The sequence below is a fragment of the Archocentrus centrarchus genome, chromosome 24, assembly GCF_007364275.1.
Source record: "Archocentrus centrarchus isolate MPI-CPG fArcCen1 chromosome 24, fArcCen1, whole genome shotgun sequence".
NCBI lineage: Eukaryota > Metazoa > Chordata > Actinopteri > Cichliformes > Cichlidae > Archocentrus > Archocentrus centrarchus.
This window is the reverse complement of record NC_044369.1, coordinates 1215572-1236430: the sequence shown is the minus strand read 5'-3', so window position 1 is coordinate 1236430 and position 20859 is coordinate 1215572. Positions and strand designations below refer to the sequence as shown.

Here is a 20859-nt window from a genome sequence, read left to right as displayed (position 1 = left end):
AGGCTTCAGCGCTCTTCCTGCTTTCATTCTGCTTGTGCTAAAAAGTAAAAAACAAACAAAATATTCAACTTGTCCAGTGGAAACCACCCAGCAACATTTGGATGTTGAATAAGTGCCTTGAGGCAACTGTTTGTTGTGATTTGGCACTATATGAATAAAATTGAATTGAATAACCATCAGTTGATGGTCTTTTGTCGATGTTTGGTTCTTCGTTTGGCTGCTCCCTATAGGGGGCGCCACAGCACATCATCTGCCTCCATCTCCCCCTATCCCAGCATCGTCCTCTGTCACACCAACCCTCTGCATGTCCTCCTTCACGACATCCATGAACCTCCTCTGAGGTCTTCCACTTTTCCTCCTGCCTGGCAGCTCCATGTTCATCATTCTCTGCACATGTCCAAACCATGTGAGCCTCGCTTCTCTAAGTTTGTCTCCAGATTGCTCAACCTCATCCTGTCCATCCTGGTCACTCCCAGTGAGGATCTTAACATGCTCCATTGTAGTTAGACTTTCTAGAAAGAAAGAAAAGTGAAAACCGTAAGGGTGACTGAACCACACGACCTCACCCTGGACTCTAACCAGCTTCATACTACACAACATCACAGGGTTCATCGAGCTGCCAGACTTAGGGTGGCTACATTGTTGTTCGCTAATGTGTCACAACCAGTTTTGACCAGAGAGATTCAGACATGTTCTGCTCCTGTGCTGCTGCCTGCCACTCAAATATGATGATCTCAAGAGCACGAGGAGGTCGCCTCTGCAACCTGTCACTGGGCACCAAAATGAAGATGACTCTCGGTAGTCTCGTTGGTGATTGGTTGTTGATAATGGCATCAACAAAGACTAACTTGAAGATTAACTTGGTGCACGACTACTTTGCATTGCTGGCTGTCATTTCGCTCCTGGCTGTGTTTGCATTTATACATGTGTGTTTACACCATCAGTTGTGTCATATTGTCTCCTCAGTGTGTCTCCTCCATGTGTTCCCGTTTAGATTATTTAACTGTTTTCACCAGCCATCTAGATTTAACACCTCACCTGAATGAATGTTTATTTAAATCTGTCTCCGAGTTTGGATTTGAGTCTAAATTTCACAGCCATGAGAGGAGCAGGAGATGAACCAGCAGGTTGCTGCAGCAGATGCAGTCACACAGACCTTGTACTGTACCAGTCCACTGTGGCGAAGACAGCTAGGTTAGAAGGTGAAGCTTTCAATTTGCCAGCCGATCTTCATTCCACACTTCATCCACGGTCATGAGATCTGGTAGTGAGTGAAAGAGTAAAACCTGTGAATCACTGATGCAAAAGAATCATGTGGACAGCTGCGGATGAGCGACTGCAAACAATCTGCAGAAATTCGTGGCGGATGGGAAATGAAAACAATTGATAGCGTGCACACTGCGTGCACTGTGCGTCCTGATTGTGTGTGACGTGTGCAGATCACACGTGCAAGGTGGAAAATTCTGCAGAGAGGTGGCGGACGTGTGCGTGCAGATGGCGGAGAGTCTGCGGAGACTTGCAGAGAGCTAACGTGCTGAACACGTGCGTTGCGAATGGCAACGCTATGTTGGCGGGAAGCACCAAAGGGGCAGATGTAGCGGCGTGAACATGGCATCTGCTGCTTGTCTGCTCCAAAAAAATGATTGCAGATGGTCGCAGAAGGTCACGGAAGGGCTACAAAAAGTATTTTCCCCATTTTTCTGAAGCCTGCATTATGAACTGTATATTTGAAGGGATTATCCTCCTGCACACACAGTAATGTACACTACCTGCTGCCCAGCATGAAGCCAGAATGTGACTACTAAGAAGCTGGAAGAAAAAAGATAAAAGACTCCTCTGCTTAAAGAGGAAGAGAAGAAGCATGTGGGGCAGACAATGGTTGAGTATGAGAGGCTGAAGAAGGAACTACACACTGAAGATGAGGGCAGCTTCATCAACTTCATTAAACCTGTCACAGAGGACTGCAGACTGCACATGTGCATTTCAAAGCCATCACTTGCATTGTGGACTGATAGTGGACTCAACATGTGCTCATCACGTGCACTCCTGTCCACTGTGTCAGCAGCCAAAAATAAGGTGGTGCCTAATTTTAGAAAAGTCGTTCTGCGAGCACACGGCGGACGCCTGCAGAGCATTGCGGACAGTTTCTGTGTTCTCTCTGCAGAGGGCTGCGGGCATCAGTGTGACTCAGGTTTAAGGAAATGAGTTTCCTTCACTGGGTGTCTGAACTCAGCCTTAGAGACCAGGTGAGGCACTTGGACAGCTGGAGGAAGCTCAGATTCTTTGCATCTAAAGGTACCAGCTGAGGTGGTTCAGGTATCCAATCAGGATGCCTCCTGGATACCTTCTCTTGAAAACAGTCCCAGCAGAAGTGCAGCTGGCTGAGTGAGGATGCCATCATGTTTCCATCCCGTCACCCTGTCATCAGTACGAGCCTCTCCCGGTGCTTCTGCACTGCTTTTTGCAGGTACAGATTTTCAGCTTCCAGCAGGGCTGCTGTTTCCAGGTCTCTCTGTGGAAGTCCCTTTCTGACCACGTACACTCAACAAAACTCTGGTGTGCGCCATGAATTCACCCCCGAGAGTGAGACATTCACTTCTGCTGTAATCCTCAATCACCACCTGCCCTGTTGGGATCATTGTTCAGACACACTGGAGGAGGTCCAGCGTCAGCACAAAGTGACAGAACAGGACTTCCTCTGAGGGATCTAAAGAGGGCAGCAGCACCGAAACAGTCCAGAAGCGCATGAGAAGATGACCTTGAAGGAGACTTCAGCCAAATGTAAGTCAGGTAAGGTTTCCGATTTGGAGAAGTTTACTCCTGGAAGATTTTATCTTTGTCTTCAGGAGAAGGCAGATCTCTGCAGCCATTATCTCTAAAACTGGGCGACTCGCACCACAGCAGTCTCCACACAGTCGCTGGCTTTAACCTTGTGGAGAATTACTGGGTCATTTTTTGACTGCAGTATGAACTTAAACATGTTTCTGATCTCTGCAGTTTTAAAGTGCACATTTGGTTCTTGTGAAAATAACTGCTGACTCTTAAAACACTGCACATCACTTTAAATGCAAAAACAGCAATAAACCTACACACTCACAACGGCCACCTAACTGCTGTTGCGTGACAAAACCCTTATTATGCTGTATGTATGCTGAGCTCGGTGCATTAACATATAATCCCCCTCACGGTGGAGGATGCATAGATTTAGATAGGCAGCGGGAAAAAATGCAAAAAGGAAGCAGGGCGTGCATTTCATTAGACAGTCAGAGCAGACATTTCCCTCAGTTTCCACTTTTTCCCTGCTGATTAATTAAGTTACAAACTGTTGATGTGGTCACACAGCAGCTCTATCAGCTCACATCTGTGAGATGTTTTATCGACTCCGAGCAGGCCGAAAACCGCAGCAGATTCTGGCAGCGATACAACAAATGTCAGCGCTCTCTTTGACGTCTTTTTTTTGAGCCTCAGAATCATTAAAATGGGAATAAATGAACAGAAGAGAGCAAACTGCCATAACCTCGTGATGCCATAGACCTTTTTTATTCATATTTTTCAGTTTTCACAACAGCAGCAGCAGCAGCAGTGCTTTTCCTGCTCCAGGTGGGCTGGACTTCCTCCTGCAGAGCAGAGAGCAGTTACAGTGCATCGCCGATGTGCGCAGAAGCGTTGTACAGCAAGAAGCTAACCTGGATGAATGCAACTTGCACTGGACTGACAGAGCCACCAGATGAGTTTCACACTGAGCTGATCGATACTGTACACAAAGAGGCGACTCGTCACAGAGCTGGATTTGAGCGGGATGGCTGCCGTACGTCCGGTTTGACTCCCACCGCTCATTTACAGGACAGGGCGGGAGAGCAGGGATCTCTGAGATTCTGCCTCAGGATATCTGTTTTCTTTGGACCGACAGTCTGTTTGTAATGATGAAACAAACTGAGGGACGGCTCAGTGAGTTTCCCTTTTAAAGGGGACCTATTCTGCTCTTCCTATTTTCAGGATGTTTCAGAGTCGCGTGTTAAATGTGCCCAAAGTTTCAAATAATGCAGCAAAAACAAGTAAAAAGAATCCCTGTGAGCCAAAAGCTCCAATTTTTACATCACATTTGTTGTGCACCTCAAAAGCACTTGGTGCTGCCCCTCGGCTGGCTGCTGGAAGCTAGCCAATCAGAAGAAAATGGTCCTTTAGGGAGGGGGCGTCTTAAAGAGACAGGCACCTGTTTCAGAGGATGATTTAAGGCTCAGTGTGAGGTTTGAACTGTGAAACATGCAGAGCTGCTCTCGTGGAGTCCCGTAATAAAACCATGGAGCTGAGCAGGAGCAGAATAGGTCTCCTTCATTCTAACCAGCAAACTCAGCTCAGGGGCTTTTAGCTTTTCAGCTGAGGGTTAACAGATCAATACCACTCTTAGTCTTACATGTTAGCCATGAAGCTAGGCGATTAGCCTAGCTTAGCTTAGCACAAAAGCATAAAGCAAAGGGTCACAGCTAGCCGACTGACCTCCCACCACCTGCAGAGCTCACATGCTCCTCCGGGTTCATTTGTTCACACACTGAAATGTAAAAATAATAATTACACATCTGTTTGCTGCTGTTTGCCTACAAATGTCTCAGAACGTCCCTCTGAGGTTTGGTTCCCCCACAGCTGGCTGGTGCCCCGTGCTTTCAGCCTTCATGCTAAGCTGAGATTTTCCACATCAGTCAAAGAATCTGCAGATTTCTGTGGCTGCAGGTCGTTTATGGACCACTCGAGGTAAGAAACAACCAAAACTTCCTCTCAAAGATAAAAGCAGCACGATTCTTACTGCAGATCATAAAGCTCATAAACACATCTGCGAGGAAAAAGTTCCTTTTTAAAGTGACAATTCAGAAAATTTGTGTTTTCTTTTGTAATGCTTCACTTTGTAAGATTGGTGCGATATTAGACTCAGCTTAATCCCCAACGATGTGTTCAGACATGACTGAGAGCGGCCCTAATGTGCCATCGTGCTGCAGCTGCTCCTGACCTCTGCTCATAGAAACAGAGTTTTATGATAAATATTTACTCTGAGTGGCGTTAATCTGTTCATTCAGCACTCAGAAAGCCAATAACCTCAAATATTTTCCCTGGACTCCTCTGTGCTTTTCTTTTTTATACATGTTCAGCACCGTGGCTGAAATTTTACAAATGCTGAAGTCAAAAATAATAAAAATCCATCCATTTTTTAGCCTCTCATTATCCCAGCTGTCAGGAAGAGGCAGGTACACCTGCACAGGTCACCAGTCTGTCATTCAATAATAAAATAATTATTTATTTATTCTCATTAAATGTGATCATTTTAAAGCTTTTCTTTACTTTATATCTTTAATGTTCATTTTATGTCTAATATACTGGAAAACACTGTAAATCACTTTAATGGCCCCAGAACAGAAGTGCTCACCAGTGTGTAAACTGGGTGTAACTGCAGGACTCCATACCAGGACTGTGCAGTTAGATTTTAATTTCAAGGGCAATGTTTTTGCTTCCAGGTATTATTAAAACTATTTAATTGAGATAAAACTATTTTAATTTGCAATAAACGTTGTGTTTGAGCAGATCCTTTATTTTTACCTTCCATAAAAGCCTAAATTCACGTCACCCTGGACTATAAATTCAGCTTAAAGTTAAAGGCTCATAAATCTGCTGTAATTCCAGAGAATCTGAGCGGTGCTCTCAGCTGTTCCCTCGTTTGCCGACAGATCAGCTCATGCTTGATTTGGATGCCCTTCCTGATGCAAACCTCCCATTTATCCCGGCCCGGGAGCCGACAAGCCTGTGCTTCTGCTCCAGGTCTCAAACCAGGGAGCTTTCACACATTAGGCAAACGTGCTGATGGCTACACCACAGAGCCAGAATCAAGCCAACAAAACCAAGCATGTGAGCTCAGTGTTACGGCTCTGGATGTGTGATATTTTTCCATCAGTGATTTGATTTCTTTTTTATACTGAGAAGCTGCAAAGCTGACAGGTGTGTGTGTGTGTGTGTGTGTGTGTGTGTGTGTGTGTGTGTGTGTGTGTGTGTGTGTGTGTGTGTGTGTGTGTGTGTTTTAAAAGCTCTCTCCCCTTGAAATGTTCTTTTAGGGGATCAGCAGCTGACATTTCACATGTGATTTTGATCAGAATAACGTGACATTTTCCAGCTTTAAAAACGTCTCCGGTGTGGAAGACACAGATACCGGGAGATGGGCCTCTGCATCAGCAGCCCTCAGATTCCAGTCTGGATTGTTTTACTCTGATATGAGACGGCACATCGAAGCTAACATTAACACGGCATCTTTAGCGGGAGATCTGGTAGATAGGTCGGGCTGTACGGTTCCTCCTGCTCTCTGAGGTTAGCACTATTTTACAGTATGATGCTCGTGAGCAACATTCAGCCTCTTTTTGACAAATGAAGGTAAAAATCACACTTATGCATACAGATTCGTACATTTACACTCAGTTCTGGAGCCATGGTTAACATGAAGATCAGCCACAGCAAAAGAAAAGGAAATACACACACTGTCCACGACAATAAACCAAATCTGGATCTTTTCTCAAACTAAAATCATGCCTTTGCCTCCGTGTGTGCCAGGCACCTCTGAAGAACTGAACTAAACATGTTGTAGGCACCAGTATTTCCCCTTATTGACAGGAAAATCAAACACAAATCTTATTTTTTGCCCTTCGGGCTCATGGTAGCTTAGTCTTAAGCTGTTTGTGCTTACAAGCCAACTGACGCTGGCTGTCAAACTCTTATGGCAAAGTGAGTCTGTCGGCTGCAGCTGAGTGCAGCACGTACAGGCTGGGGGGTGGGGGCCCTGCATGTGGGGGGGCTATGGGCATTCTCCAAGTCTTTATAGCAACACGATCAGCTGCAAACCACCAGTCACACGCCTTCCATCTCCTAAGCCTCACTGATATCGCTCCTCTGCACCAATCCCACAGGTTAGTGAGAGCAGCGGCTCCATCGCACAGGCCCGCCTGGCAGCCCGATGCATTTCCACAGTCCTCTGCACCATCTCTCAGGTAGAAGCTCGTTCTGGAGCCACATGATCATAAACAATCTGCAGGGGGTGAAATGTGTGTGTGAGATGGGTTTGATTCGATCCTGGTTTTATACAGATGAGGTGGGAGCTTGAAGGGCTAATTATGGCTGTAACCGTCCTTCATGCCCTGAAGCATCTGAACCGAATGAGTTTGTGGAAAGCCTGCTTGAAGTCCTCGTTGGACATGGTGTAAATGATGGGGTTGATTAAGGAGTTGAGGTAACCGAGCCAGGTGAAAATGTCAAATAACTCCGGGTGGAAGCAGGACTCGCACAGAGCACTAAAAGAGTGTAAATGAAAAACGGGAGCCAGCATATGATGTAGGCTCCGAGGATTATTCCCAAAGTTTTGGTCGCCTTCTTCTCCCTGGCGGCGGAGATCCGCTTCTTCTCCAGCAGCGCGTCGGACACAGTGACTTTGACTTGGCTCACGTTCGCGGACGAGGTAGTGTCACAGGAGGAGGAGTCGTTGGTCCCGTAATTCAGGGACGTGGTGGACGCCACCGAGCCGGGGAGTTGGTGATCAGGTGCGCCGAGGTGAGTCTCTTCCCCGGCTTGTTGTGCGCCTGCTTCAGGATGCGCTTTCGGGCTTCCACGTAAATCCTCCCGTACAGGGCGATGAGCAGCAGCGTGGGGATGTAGAACGCGCCGAAGGTGGAGTAGATGGTGTAGAAAATGTGGTCAGTGTTCACGTTGCAGCTCGTCACCTCCTCCGCCTTCACCTGGCGCCAGAAGAAAGGCGGCAGGGAGATGGAGATGGCGATCACCCAGGCGGTGGCGATCATCCCTGCTGCGCGCGCCGGGGTGCGCTTCTTGGAGTACTCCACCGCGTCCGTGATAGCCCAGTAGCGGTCCAGCGCGATTACGCACAGGTGCAGAATGGACGCGGTGCAGCACGTTATATCCGAGGAGAGCCAGATGTCACAGACCACCTGCCCCAGCGTCCACGTCTGGCTCACCGTGTACAGCGCGCTGATGGGCATCACCAAAATGGACACCAGGAGGTCCGTGACCGCCAGGGACGCGATCAGAAAGTTTGCCGGCGTGTGTAATTTTCGGGACTGGTAAATCGTGGCGATGACGAACGCGTTTGAAAGCGTCGTGGCCAAAGTTATGAGCGCTAAGGTCACGGCGAGACCCGCCTGGAAAGCCACGTTAGTGTCCTTCGGCTCCGCTTTCGCCGTGAAATTGGCATGGGTGTCGTTGGTGGAGATGTTCAACAGCTCTCCGTAGATGACAGGCGTCGGTTTGAGCTGACTGGCATTCTCCATCCCTCCACCTTCCCCAGTCAAACCTCCCTGTCATCGGGCGCAAAGGAGACCGCTCTGAAGCCCCTCAGATTTTCATCCACGGCGCGCGTTTCTCGTCTCCAAAAAAAAAAAAGCCGCTCCATCTCCAGCAGTTATCCAACGCATTTCTGCCTCCTCCTCTTCATCTTATCCGCTCCACCCGCAGCATGTTTAAAACAGAGAAACTATTTCATCAACTTAAATATCCAACAGATGAAAATGAAAAGGCTCAGAGGGCGACCTCTGCGTCACGCACCGGTCATTTTCTGTCATGTTGGAGTCTTTTTGTTTCAGCCTCAGATGAACATTAAAACACAGAAGCGGCACTGTCGTCCACTCTGAGCGTCTCCTCAAGTTCAGAGCTGCTCAGGTCTGCCTCCAGGTTTTATACCGCCAACGCACAGCGCGCCTCTCTCTCTCCCTCTCTCTCTCTCTCTCTCCATAATCTCCCTCCCCTCGTTTTTAGTTATTTATTTATTTTTATCTCAAATGGTAAAGGACTCTTGCAAATATTATTTTTTTCCAATTTCCCTTTATCTCCAGAAATGTTTTATTTTTCAGATCCAGAGTCTGACAACAACATCTCAAACGTCACTTATTAATAATTTTCTGCAGGGCTGCACTGAGCTGCAAACACAGCACTGATAAAGATGTTGTGTATAATTTAAAAACATTTCCTCTGAACAAAGGTTTTAGCATCTTTGTTTCCTGTCATCCTGCTTTATTTTCACGTTTGCTTAAGATTTAATAATCAGTCATTTAATGGTGATTTAAATATTTTGAAAATACTTTAAAGATACTGTATTTAAAAAAATGACAGCATTAAGTTTTCATTCTTTTTGCTCAGTTTTTTCATCTCCACCAAATCCTGATGGAAATATTTTGCTCTTTATCAGCTCAGTGTAAATTAGGCTGTTACAGTTTTACAGTGCTGTGCAACAGTCTTGATATTTATGCAGAAAAGAGGGGAAATAGCTGCAGTGATTTATTGAAATGCAAACATGAATGGAAATACAGCCTATGCGGCAAAAATAGAGTTTATAACCAGCTTGAAAGTCAGTGCTTGGTGTGACCTCCTTCAGTCTGAACTCTGAGGAGCTTCCTGTAGTTTCTTTCAGCAGGCGCCTGCTCACCCACTGAGCCACCGTAGCTGGAATTGGGGGTTTTAATGATTACCTCTAGCACACACACCTTTAATGACTTAAAAAAACCAAGAACACAAGTTTGAAGTTATTTTGGATATTTCAAACTTGTGTTTTGAAGTCATTAAAAGTGTGTGTGCTGTACAATCAGTCCACCCTGGAAAAAGAACATTAAAAGCCCAAAATGATCACATTCATGTCTGTGTGCTTTTCCTGCCCCAGCACTGTGTTTGGGATCATCTTCATGCTGAAAAATGAAAATCAGATTTCATGGTGGATCAAAATCTGATGTCACTTTTCTGCATTCATAATTCCACCAATTTTAACATCTCCAGTCCAAGCAGCTGCTGAATGCAGCTCCAAACCATGATGGACGGTTTCACACATGACCGCAGACACTGTTGGACCTCTCCTGACCTCCTGCTGACACTAGTTTGAACCAAAAGGTCCAAATATGGATCCATCAGACCTGCTGCCACTGCTGTTCAGCCCAGTTCTTGTGTAATGTGGCAGACCTCAGCCTTTCCTCCCTGTTTCCTATCCTGACAGCCGTCCTTCCGCTGATCCCATCTCTGATGAGGCTTCAGTGAACAGCAGATGGATCAGCTGAAGGTCCAGATGCAGCTCTCAGGTCCTGTTTCAGGTCTTTGCTGGATTTGTTCCTGTTTCTGGAGGTCTTTCAGATCCTGATCATCTGCTGTAGAGGTTTTAGGCCTCATACGTCTTCAGACTTTAAATCAGATTTAAAGTCTGATTTACTTTAAATCTTTAAGGACACTCTGCACATCATGTTGAGATATTCCAGGTTTTCAGCTAACAGCTCTGTGTGATTCACCTTGTTGGTGCAAAAAATCTATTTTATGCTGTCAAACTGTGTTATCTCTGACATTTTTCATAGATTCATCTAAAGAAATGGAAACAAATGATGTGTTTTTGCTGCAGACTGCGAGTAATAAAGAGCCCAAAGATACAATTTAACATTGGTTCTGTGTTCGGTTGTCTGTCATGTGTAGATACAACACTGGTTCATCCCTGAGTTAGGAGCATTTTATGCATGAATGATTCACCTGTCAGTGTTAGGTGACCTTTGACTTCCTCTGAAACGGTCAGGTAGAAGGACTGGACTGAAAATGAGTATAAAAGCTGGAGACCTGACAAGAAGCCCCCCCCCCCCCCCCCCCCCCCCCCCGGCAGCCAAATATGAAGAAATGAGAGATGGTTCAGGACTTTTGCACAGTAGTTAAACCCACTTCATATAACCTCAGTGTAGCAAACTGAAAACACTGATCACAGCGCCCCTGAACAGGATGATCGGTGGAGATGGATGATAGCAGCCCAGAAACAAACGGATTTCTTCCAAATCATCGAGTATTTATAGATTTTTGGGGAAAATATCAAAGAGTGTGCACTGAGCTGCAGGCACTGTACAGATATATAAAATAAATATTTCAGGTTCAAAAATCCAATTTATTTTTTGTATGTGTTCATAATTTTCTGAATTATTGACTGTTTTAGTGCATGTGTTTCAGTATTGATACTGTAGGACAGCGTTTAATAAGCTCTTTGTGTCACATTATTAATACAGTGATGAAAGTTTTCACAGCACCACAAACTTTGTGTTTCCTGCACTTTCTGCTTCAGCTCCTTGTGATGATCAGCCTCTCCGCCTGGTTGATGGATTGAACTTCATCACAGTTTGTGATCCTGAAAACGTCCTCACAGACCAACGTCTGCCAGCGATCCAGGAGCAGTTTGGTTTCCAGCTCCAAGTCAAAGTCATAACGCTCAGAGATCATCAAACTCCCACAGCTGGATCTGATTGTTCTCTGGTGTTTCCTGCTGTCGGTGCTATCTGGGCTTTTCTTGGACTTCTCTGCACAGATGTTTGTTTTGGTTCCTGCTGCTGAGAAACATCCTGGAAGTCCTGCCAGCAGAGACGTCTGCGGTTCCTCTCCTCCTGTGTCTCTGTGAACACCGGACGGCCGGAGGCGGCGGCAGCAGGTGTGCTGCGTGGCTGCTGTGATGGATTGTGGTCGCTGAGGTCACGTGGTTTCGGTGCTCTGCGGCCTTCAGGTCTGAGCGCAGTGACGATGGAGAATTCATTCATGACGGCAGCAAATACGAGCGTGGCAGATGTTTTCTTGGCAGGCTGTTTCCTTCTGATGGCAACTGTCTGAGCAACAAACAGTTCTGCAGCCAGCTCAAAACAACATCTGCTTCTGTGTGTCAGAGATGCACAGAAGGCTGAAAGCCCGGATTGGGTAACGTTATACCAAAAGAAAAATGCATTGAAGGATTAGAAATAAATTTTAGTTTCAGTTAAAGGGCATCAGACGATTAGGTCCACAGTGAGGGATCATCCTTACAGTCCAGCCATGATTTCAGTGGTTTGTGTGTTATGAGACATCGTGGCCTCTGACAGAAGGTGGATAAAGGGTCTGTTCTGGTTTTTGTGGTCATTTTGCCTCCATTTGAGGTGATTCGAGCATCTGATTGAGATGCCTCCTGGGTATGGCATTTTGGGCACGTCCAGCTGGGAGGACACCCTGAACATGTGGCTCAGCTGGCTCCTCAGGCTCCTCCGAGAAGAGCCAGAGGTGGTGGTTGGGAGGAGGAGATCTAGGCATCTCTAATTAGACTGCCTGAACCAGGATCAGCAACAGGAAAATGGCTGGATGGAATCTGCAGCTCTCTGTGGTCTGTTTGAGCTCATTTTTCTAACAATAAATGAGGCATTCCCGTAAACACAGGCCGGACCGGGAACGCCCCTGAGACCCCGGGCCCGTCAGAACATGATGTGAACAAAATGTTCTTAAAGTTTGAGTTTGGCCTCTCAGCTCCTGCAGCAGCTGCTCACTTTAAAACATGCGCCTTATGTAGGTGAATAAAAATTAATATAACCGTTTTATTTCATCAGGCATTAAGGTGTAAAAATATATCTGCCTGCAGTCTGAAACGATGACACACCTGAGACCAGACCAGCTGAGTCTCTGCAGATGCTGAGCCACAGTTTTTCCCACGCTCACTCAAACTGCCCGACACGTTTGAACACCGACATTCCTGCGTGTCGAGGACACGTCGAGAGATCATTCAGCAAACGTTCAGAAGGTGAGCCGTGTGTTGATAATCTGCAGTGAACCGGACAGCCTCGACCAAGCCTATCCATCCATCCTCTTATCCTGTTCAGGATCGTGAGGGGGTGGAGCCTATTCTAGCTGTCATAGGGCAAGAGGCAGGGTGCACCTGTACAGGTTGCCTGCTTGTCGCAGGGCTAACACAGAGAGACAGACAACCATTCACACCTATGGGCAGCTTACATTCACCAGGTAACCTAACTGCATGTCTTTGGACTGTGGGAGAAAACCCACGCAGACACGGGGAGAACATGCAAACTCCACACAGAAAGGCCCGCGCAGAGGTGGATTCAAACCCAGAACCTTCTAGCTGTGAGGCAACAGCGCTAACCACTGCACCACCACTGCCCCCTGTTGTATCATTTTGCACCAAATATGGCAACCTTGCACTGATTAAGGTGAAATAAACATCAATATATGGATATGCATACATGCCACTGTGACTCCAAGAGCCAATAAAAATATTAACATGCTTTTAAAGCAGCGTGTCCTCAGTTATCCTGTCACCTTCAGTCACACAGACTTACTGCAGAACTCTCTTTTCAGGTCCGATTTAAAATCACATAAAATTTACATATTAATGTCTCAGTTCACAGCATTAGCTCACGCAGCCTGTTTGTTCCCTCTTTGTTCCATTTTTAAATAAAAATATTTAAACATTTACGCTGGATGTTTTATTGTGTTCTTCTAATGCCATATTTGTGTTTATTAGGCGGTTCAGGAGGTTTGCCATCATCGGATCAGGATACATGAACGCAATCAGCCATCGGTGCATGGAAGATTATTTTCCAGTTATCTGAATTAATCACAGTTGTGAACAAACACGGAGCCCTGAGCCTGGAAAGCAAAGAAAAAACTGATAAACAGTGAGGAGAAAAACTCTTCTCACCACAACTGACAGCGCAGGTGAAGCTGAAACAAACAAGGTGAGTAATAAGGAGACAGGTGAAGCCAGTTAGTGAGGAGGAAACAAGAAGGAAACAAGGAAGTAAAACAGGAATCATGACTACAACCTGCGTGCTTGTTCATAAATCAATCATTTATTTATTTATGTTACTTGAATCTTTTTTGACATGATAATTATAATGATGTGATCATCAGCTGACCAAACAATAAACAATAGTATTAATAAAATGACATTAAATTAAAATTGCAATTTTATTCTTTTAACTGTTTTTAAAACTGCTGCAGCACATTCTGCATAGAGAGAAATTTTATTTTGTTAATTAAGCTTTGTTGTACTGACAGATGATGGACATTTGTATTTATCAAAGAGAGGTGGAGAATAATGGAGACATTTCTGTGCAATAATATAACACAGACCTGCTGCTTATGAGCATCCTCACCAAAAAGGCCCACTCTGAGGCAGGAAACTCTTATAACTGTATTTATAGTATATGATCTCTCAAAGCAACAGTAACTGTGCAGTGCTTGGATTCTGCAGGTATTTATTAAATTGTTGAACGTACACATGCTGTACTGCACAATTGAGAAGATTCCTGGTCACAGTTTTTTTAGTGCTCTCACAGCCTGTGTGAAGAAGCTGTTGAAAAGACTGCTGGATCTACAGCTGATGCTCCTGAACCTTCTCCCAGATCAGGCTGTGAGATGGTGGTCAGGGTCTTTTTGGCCCGGAAAGCAAAGACTGAAGCCTGCAAAACCGAGAAATGTATCTGTATACTTATTTGTACATTAATTAACATTAAGACTCGAATCCATCATGTAAATGTGCAGCATTTAAAAATAAAAGCTGATTTTCACCTGCACTTTCTCGTAGGTTGCGCTTTTATTTTGAAATGTTTCTTCTTTCCGTTTAAAAATAGCGGTAACTTTATTCTTAAATCTTGTTTCATATATTTTTTAAAATAATTTCATGTTATTATTTAGTGTTAATATGATCTTCAAACGGATTAACTTATTTAAACCATTATAAATGAAAGTAGCGTTTTAAACATGGCCGAGCCTGAGGGGCAGAATCTGCCCGGTGACACATTTTACCGGAACACCTGCTGAAGCTGAGCTAGCTCCGTAAACTTTACGATATTTAATCTGAGGACAGGCGGCGGGCGGCCAGCCGAGACAGAGCAGGCCGGCCTCAGAGGTACAGGGTGAGCTGTGTCGTTTGTCGGTAGTTTGTCGGTAGTTTGTGGAACATCAGCTGGGCTGTTAGCCGTGGAGCTAGCTGGGGCGCTTTAGCCTGCTGTAGTTTGTAGCTTTAACCTCACTCGGTGTAAAGTTTATTTTTCATGTCAGCTGCAGATATATAAACATATAAAGTATAAAAACAGATCGATTCAAACATCCAGACTGTGTTTTATATATATTTATAAAACCTCACAGGTTTCTTTCCTCTCAGTACTCAGTACTGCATAAATAAACAATAACAGCTGTCAACTGCCCCTGATATCTTATTAAAATATAAAAACACTTAAACTAACAAACTCAATTCGTTAAATATTTTAGAACAATAGAAACTAAACTGAGACGATTCCAATCAGTGTGAAAGTGTACAGCTTCTCCTGCTACTGTACAAACTGATATGAATACGGCAGGAGAAAAGGTCATGAAACAGCAGCAATAATCATACAGAAGGAGCTCAATTAAATATAAAATATAAAATAAAATCATGGCACTCAGTAAGAAAAAAATAAATTTAAATAATGTACAGTAAAATTAAAATAAGTAAAGAAGTTTAATAAAAATATAAGAAGTAAAAAAATAAAAAATACATTAAAAGTAAAAAAAATATTTTTTTTAAATTATAGGAAGTAGAACAAAAGTAAAAGGAAATAAAAAATGTAATTACAGCGGAATAAATTTTAAACAGAGTAAAAGTAAAACATCAGTAAATAAAAATTAATAAAAGAATAAGATACAGCAAAAGATAAATAAAACTAGTAAAGTGTATAAAACAAGGTGAAGTTGTAGATTATTCTTTGAAATATGTTTCTGCTCTAAAGCTTAATCTATAAATATAAATGAAATGGCAGCATGAACACACACACACACATGAGTTTTCATTTTTGCTTATTCTGCTTTAAAGCAGCCATTTAAATTCTGCCCGTCAGGTTTCGGGATGTGGACCTGTACAAAAATCTCTCCCTGCCTTTCAGAAATGAGTCGAGCCGAGTGGTTTTCCACGAAGGCCAAAGTGGCCGTGGCGGTGGCCGTAATCAGGAACCGTCCCCCGGGTATGAGCGGCCGACAGCACGCCGAGGCTCTGGGCCGCGAGCTGAGGCTCCAGGACGAAGGCAGTAAGAAGAAAGCCGAGGAGCTGCAGCAGGAGGTGCTGAGGCTGCGGCAGGAGGTCCTGATGGCCAAGGCGACGTCAGCCGGAACGAGCAGCACGCAGGCGGCAGGTAGGCCTTCCTCCAGAGTTTGGGAGTGACTCACTCAGTGGCTGTTAAAGAGTGTGTCCTTGCTGATGCCTTTCAGTGATGACATGCAGGATTCTCCTGATCCTGTGGAACATCTGCAGTCTTTATAGAAGTGAAGCTGCTTCACTTCTATAAAGTGCAACATGGTGAACTGGGGACGTGAATCATTTCACTGCTCAGAGCAGAAACAGTCCCCAGAGACCCCATGATACTCTGCCATCAGGATGCTCAACTCACTGTATCATTTCATCGAAACATTCTGCGACATGCTGAGTATCGCATAGATTAATATTTGTTCCCCTTTCACATCTGCACATCATGCCCCCCCCCGTGGTAAACTTTGTATCTGTTGTGTGTAAAGGTTCTCAGTGTGTTCCTCTCCCTTCTTGTTTGTGGGACCGTCAGACTGACCGACGCAGTCATAAATGCTGCAGGCACCTGTCAAACTGACCTCTGTTTCACTCTGATCCAAATGATCTGAATGCAAACGTGTGGCTGCTGGATAACTGCAGGTTTTGTGAACTCGAGGCCACAGTTTCTGGTCCCCTGTGAGATAATGAGCTGTTACAATCGTATGAACCCACAGCATGCATCGCAGGTTAATGTGACCCTCCGCTCCTCTGCAGAGCCTGGGTCCCAGTGCCATGAGTCCACAGCGTTGCATGGATGCAGGTGTTTGCACATAAAGTGATGGATTATGTATACAGGAGACAGACACCCTCTCTATTTTTAAGATGAGGCTTAAAACTTTCCTTGATGATCAAGCTTATAGTTAGGGCTGGATCAGGTGACCCTGACCCCTCCCTTAGTTATGCTGCTATTGGCCTAGGCTGCTGGGGGGTTCCTATGATGCACTGAGTGTTTCTTTTCATTCACCTCTTTTCACTCTGTTTATACTCCACTCTGCATTTAATCATTAGTTATTATTAATCTCTGTCTCTCCCCCCTCAGCAGATGACCCCCCCCTCCCTGAGCCTGGTTCTGATGGAGGTTTCTTCCTGTTAAAGGGAGTTTTTCCTTCCCACTGTCACCAAGTGCTGCTCACAGGGGGTTGTTTGGACTGTTGGGTTTCCTCTGTATCATTGTAGGGTCTTTACCCAAATATAAAGCATATTGAGGCGACTGTTTGTTGTGATTTGGTGACATATAAATAAAACTGGATTGAATTTTCTCAGCTCGCTCTGAATTGGGAGGAAGCTTTTTCCAGCCAAGTGATGGCTGGCTGATTTTAACGTTAGCTTAGCCGTCCTCGGCCCTCGTGTTTGTAGTGTTATACGGCACTCCATATCCCATGTGTCAGATCCCTCTACTTTGTCCCGTCCTAGTTAAAAAGATCCTAAATGTTCGGTTTAAATGCCGGCGTTCTGATTTCTTTCCCGCGTTCCTCCGTCAGCTTCCTGCCGCGTGCTGACCGTTTCCTCTGCTGAGCTCCATGTGGTGGACTGAAAAAGTTATTACTGTAGTACCAAAAAGCTTCATTTATATTTGCAGTAAACATTATAAGATATGGCATTTGGTGTCCTTATGTTGTATTGATGCTCAGAATATGACAGTACAGTATGCTGCATCCATCCCCACCCCTACGGCCCAGTGCTTTATTAACAAAGGGCTTTAAATTTGAATGAAATTCAGTAGGAACCCTGCTCAGTTACAGAGTCCACTTCTAAAGCTGCATGCAGCACGTTTATATGTGCTGTCCTTCTGTCCACACTCACCGCTCATCGTTCCTCTTTTATATGGACGATCTGGAGCTGCTCGCTGCTTCTTGCTGGGCACCGTGACAGGTTTAAATGATGTTATCATTCATTTCCTTTACCTGAATGAAACCTGTTTCCCAGCAGAGGCTCCATCTCGTGTAAATTAACCGTGTGTTGCATATAAAAACACACACAGAGCTGTAAATGGTGCCGCCTTTATGAAGCCTTTTGTTTCAAGGAAAGCATTTGTCCTCCTAAATCTAAAGCTCAGGGTCTGGGGGGGGACATTTAGGGCTGCCAGGGTCCATCTGCTCTCAGGGTTACGAGTTCAGACGGCTATAACTTTGGTTTCAGAAGCTCGTTGATGTGTTTTTAGAGAACAACAAAGCATCAGGGTGCATCTCATACTGAATCATCAGTTTTGCCTCAGGTCAGCTGTTCTGAAAAACACGTTAAATGAAATGTTGAGTACGTATTTGTATATAAACATGTACTTAAAGGATAATATTGTAAAAGTTTTCCCTCTAAAAACGATGTTTCAGAGGTGTGATCTTTATGTTTAGAGGTTTTTGACTCTGACGTTTATATTCCAGCATCGAGCTGCTCCTGAAACATAAACTGCACTTCGAGGCGGTCGGCACGGTCGTAACTTCCAAGGTCGGCAGTAAAGTTGGGCTGAAGAAGGCTCGGTCACAGCTTACCCCAATGACAGGATCATATTGACTGACTGTGATTATCCTCTTTATGGTATAATTACATGATTATCATTGTTTATATTATAGCCCAGCTGTGCCTCTGCTGAGGCTGGTGGCCTCGTGTCCCAGCGCCCCTTCGTGGATGAGGGTCTTCTCTGAGCTGGTTTCTGGTACCTTCTGACCTTCGTTTGCCTGAATGTTCAGTGATGCTCCCACTCTCTGTCTTATGGACAGCTTCATCATCATCTTCAATAATCAGGCCCCATCTTAGCTCAAAGACCTCGTAGTACTAAAGCAGCAATTATCGATTATTTTTGTAATCGAGTATTCCATCGATTCATCAAATAATCAGATAAAAATACTTTTGTCTTATTAGCAGATTTACTGCAGATGTTTGTCTATGTGAAGCAAACCTCGGTGGATGGAGCAGCTACAAAGTTCTCTTCTTCACATTGTTGATCAGGTGGTTGATGAAGGACCTCCAGCTGTTTCCCAGTAAAGGTGTCTCTCTCCGCTCACCCCCTTGTTGGGTTTTCTCTGTAATTATTGTACGGGTTTTACTTTTCAATATGATGCATTTGTTGTGATTTGGCGCTATATAAACCAACCAAACCATGGAGGCAGCAGGAAATGTTCTGTGGTAACGTGACTATTTTTGGTCTTGATGAGACCGTGAGAGTGGCGTCAGTTCCTCCTCACGAAGAGCTGAAGACAACAAAGAGAGAGGAGAAAGTTACTGGTTCCTGAAGCTGGGAGGCGCTCTTGCTGCTGGGGGTCTAGAAGAATACCAGCAGGAATACGTTACACCTCAAAGTGCCCAAAAATATCAGAACACTATAAAAACTCATTTTCATGACGTGAAAGTTCAGAGAAATTCCCTGAGAAATCGTGTTCAGTATGAGTCTGAAAATAAGATCTGATGTTGGCTTCAGTCTGAAACATCCAGCTGAGATTGGATTCATTTTTCTTGCAGACAGCAGCGGGATGGACGACCCGTCTCAGGATCTGTTCGGTTCAGGAAGCGTGGGGTTCAGTGAAGAACTTCAGCCAGACTGCGACTCAGAGACACCTGATGTCTTCCAGCAGAACGCCGAGCCTCCCGCCGCTTCGCCTCCGCCACCGGTTCCCTCAGGCCACCGTGAAGAAGATGCGCTGTGTCCTCACGTGCAGTTCCTGCAGTCGCTGTGCGCCCTGCACCGAGTGGAAGGACGTGGCAAAGGTCTGGAGGCTCTGTGGTTCGGGCGTGACGGAGACGCGGGGTCAGTGTTGGCCGACACGGTGTGCCGGCTCCTCGACTCCGTGGTAGCGGCCTGCAGGGATCCTTCTGTGCTGGGATCTCATAACCTCGTCCTGAAGGCCTGCCAGGTCGCCGCCCGAGCGATGGACCTCTACTGCTCTCAGCGGCTGCCGTCTGCAGAGCTCATGAGGCGTGGGGAAGAGCCGCTGAGGGAGCTGAGCAGGATGCTGCTGCACAGCGATCAGCCTGGCAGGGTGAGTACAGGGAAGGCTGTGAGGTTAGAGCCTGACTGCTACAGGTTTAACCTGTGGCCCCGTTTAAGTAAGGCCAAAGTGAAGTTTAAGCTTCTCAGTGTGGGCTGGTTCCATTTTCCACAGTTTAACCGTTCAGTTCATTTTTAAAGACGTCTTTGAGTTTTTACAGATTTACTTTGAATGTAAACAGAAAGACGGGAAACCGTCTGAGGTATTTCTGATCATACAGTCTGTGAGGATCCACTGATTAAAACACATTTAAAGGCTTTTTTTGACTTGCTGGATTTTATTTTTGGATGTTGGTTTAATTAACTTGCTGCCTGAGAAATGGAGGCGTCCTCATTGTTTTCTGATTGGTTTCCACCTCAGGACAGCCCACGTGGTACAGCTAGTGCTCCCAGTTTGGAGACCAATTAGCTTGTTGTGTGTCGAGTTGCTGTGGGCTTTCAGCACATCGATCAATCATGACCGCAGCCGTCGTTTTCCCTTTATAGCACAGCGGTAATCATGGGTAGCTTGATTTCAGCCCAGCACTGTGTGTGTGTGTGTGTGTGTGTGTGTGTGTGTGTGTGTGTGTGTGTGTGTGTGTGTGTGTGTGTGTGTGTGTCATGGGGAATTTCTTTGTTTCGTGCAGCAGAGGCCTGCGGAGAAGCTCGGGATGAATGATTGAAATGGTGGTTAAAGGCTCCAAAAATGCCTCGTTTGAGTAAAGGCAGCAGAGTCTCCATTTGGAGATGTTTGGAGACTTTCGGGGACACCAGTGATGTCCTCAATAAAAGTCATTATCACAGATAAGCACAGCCCCAGGGGTCTGAAACATCTCACAGCTTTGGAGGGCACGATGCAGAAAGTTTGTGGAGTTTTTTTACAGTTATTGTGATTCAGGAAAGACTACGGCCCCCAAAATGTATTTATTTCCATGCAGGCTCATCGGTGTGTGTTTATTCACACGGGATCACGCTCGTCTTCTTTGAGTTATTTTCTCTCTTTAAAAAC

At 45.2% G+C, this 20859-nt stretch overlaps 2 protein-coding genes across 4 annotated transcripts in view; one reads left to right on the top strand and one right to left on the bottom strand.

The window, feature by feature from the left end:
- Window positions 1-7159: 7159 nt before the first annotated feature.
- On the bottom strand, window positions 7160-8309 carry LOC115774559 (5-hydroxytryptamine receptor 1B). Its single transcript, XM_030721908.1, is given in 3 exon segments — window positions 7160-7317; window positions 7320-7553; window positions 7556-8309. Coding segments are annotated over 3 exon segments (1146 nt in total).
- Window positions 8310-14462: 6153 nt separating this feature from the next.
- The window catches only part of mei4 (meiosis-specific, MEI4 homolog (S. cerevisiae)), a 57610-nt gene continuing 51213 nt past the window's right edge, over window positions 14463-20859 (top strand). Inside the window, exons 1-3 of one of the 3 annotated variants that reach the window (XM_030722156.1) lie at window positions 14463-14704; window positions 15717-15962; window positions 19346-19863. In XM_030722156.1, coding sequence (XP_030578016.1) covers window positions 15719-15962; window positions 19346-19863 — 762 coding nt within the window. In that variant the 5' untranslated portion in view covers window positions 14463-14704; window positions 15717-15718. Of the gene's footprint in view, window positions 14712-15716; window positions 15963-19345; window positions 19864-20859 lie in introns of all 3 variants that reach the window. The other 2 variants (XM_030722155.1, XM_030722154.1) reach the window with 2 other exon arrangements.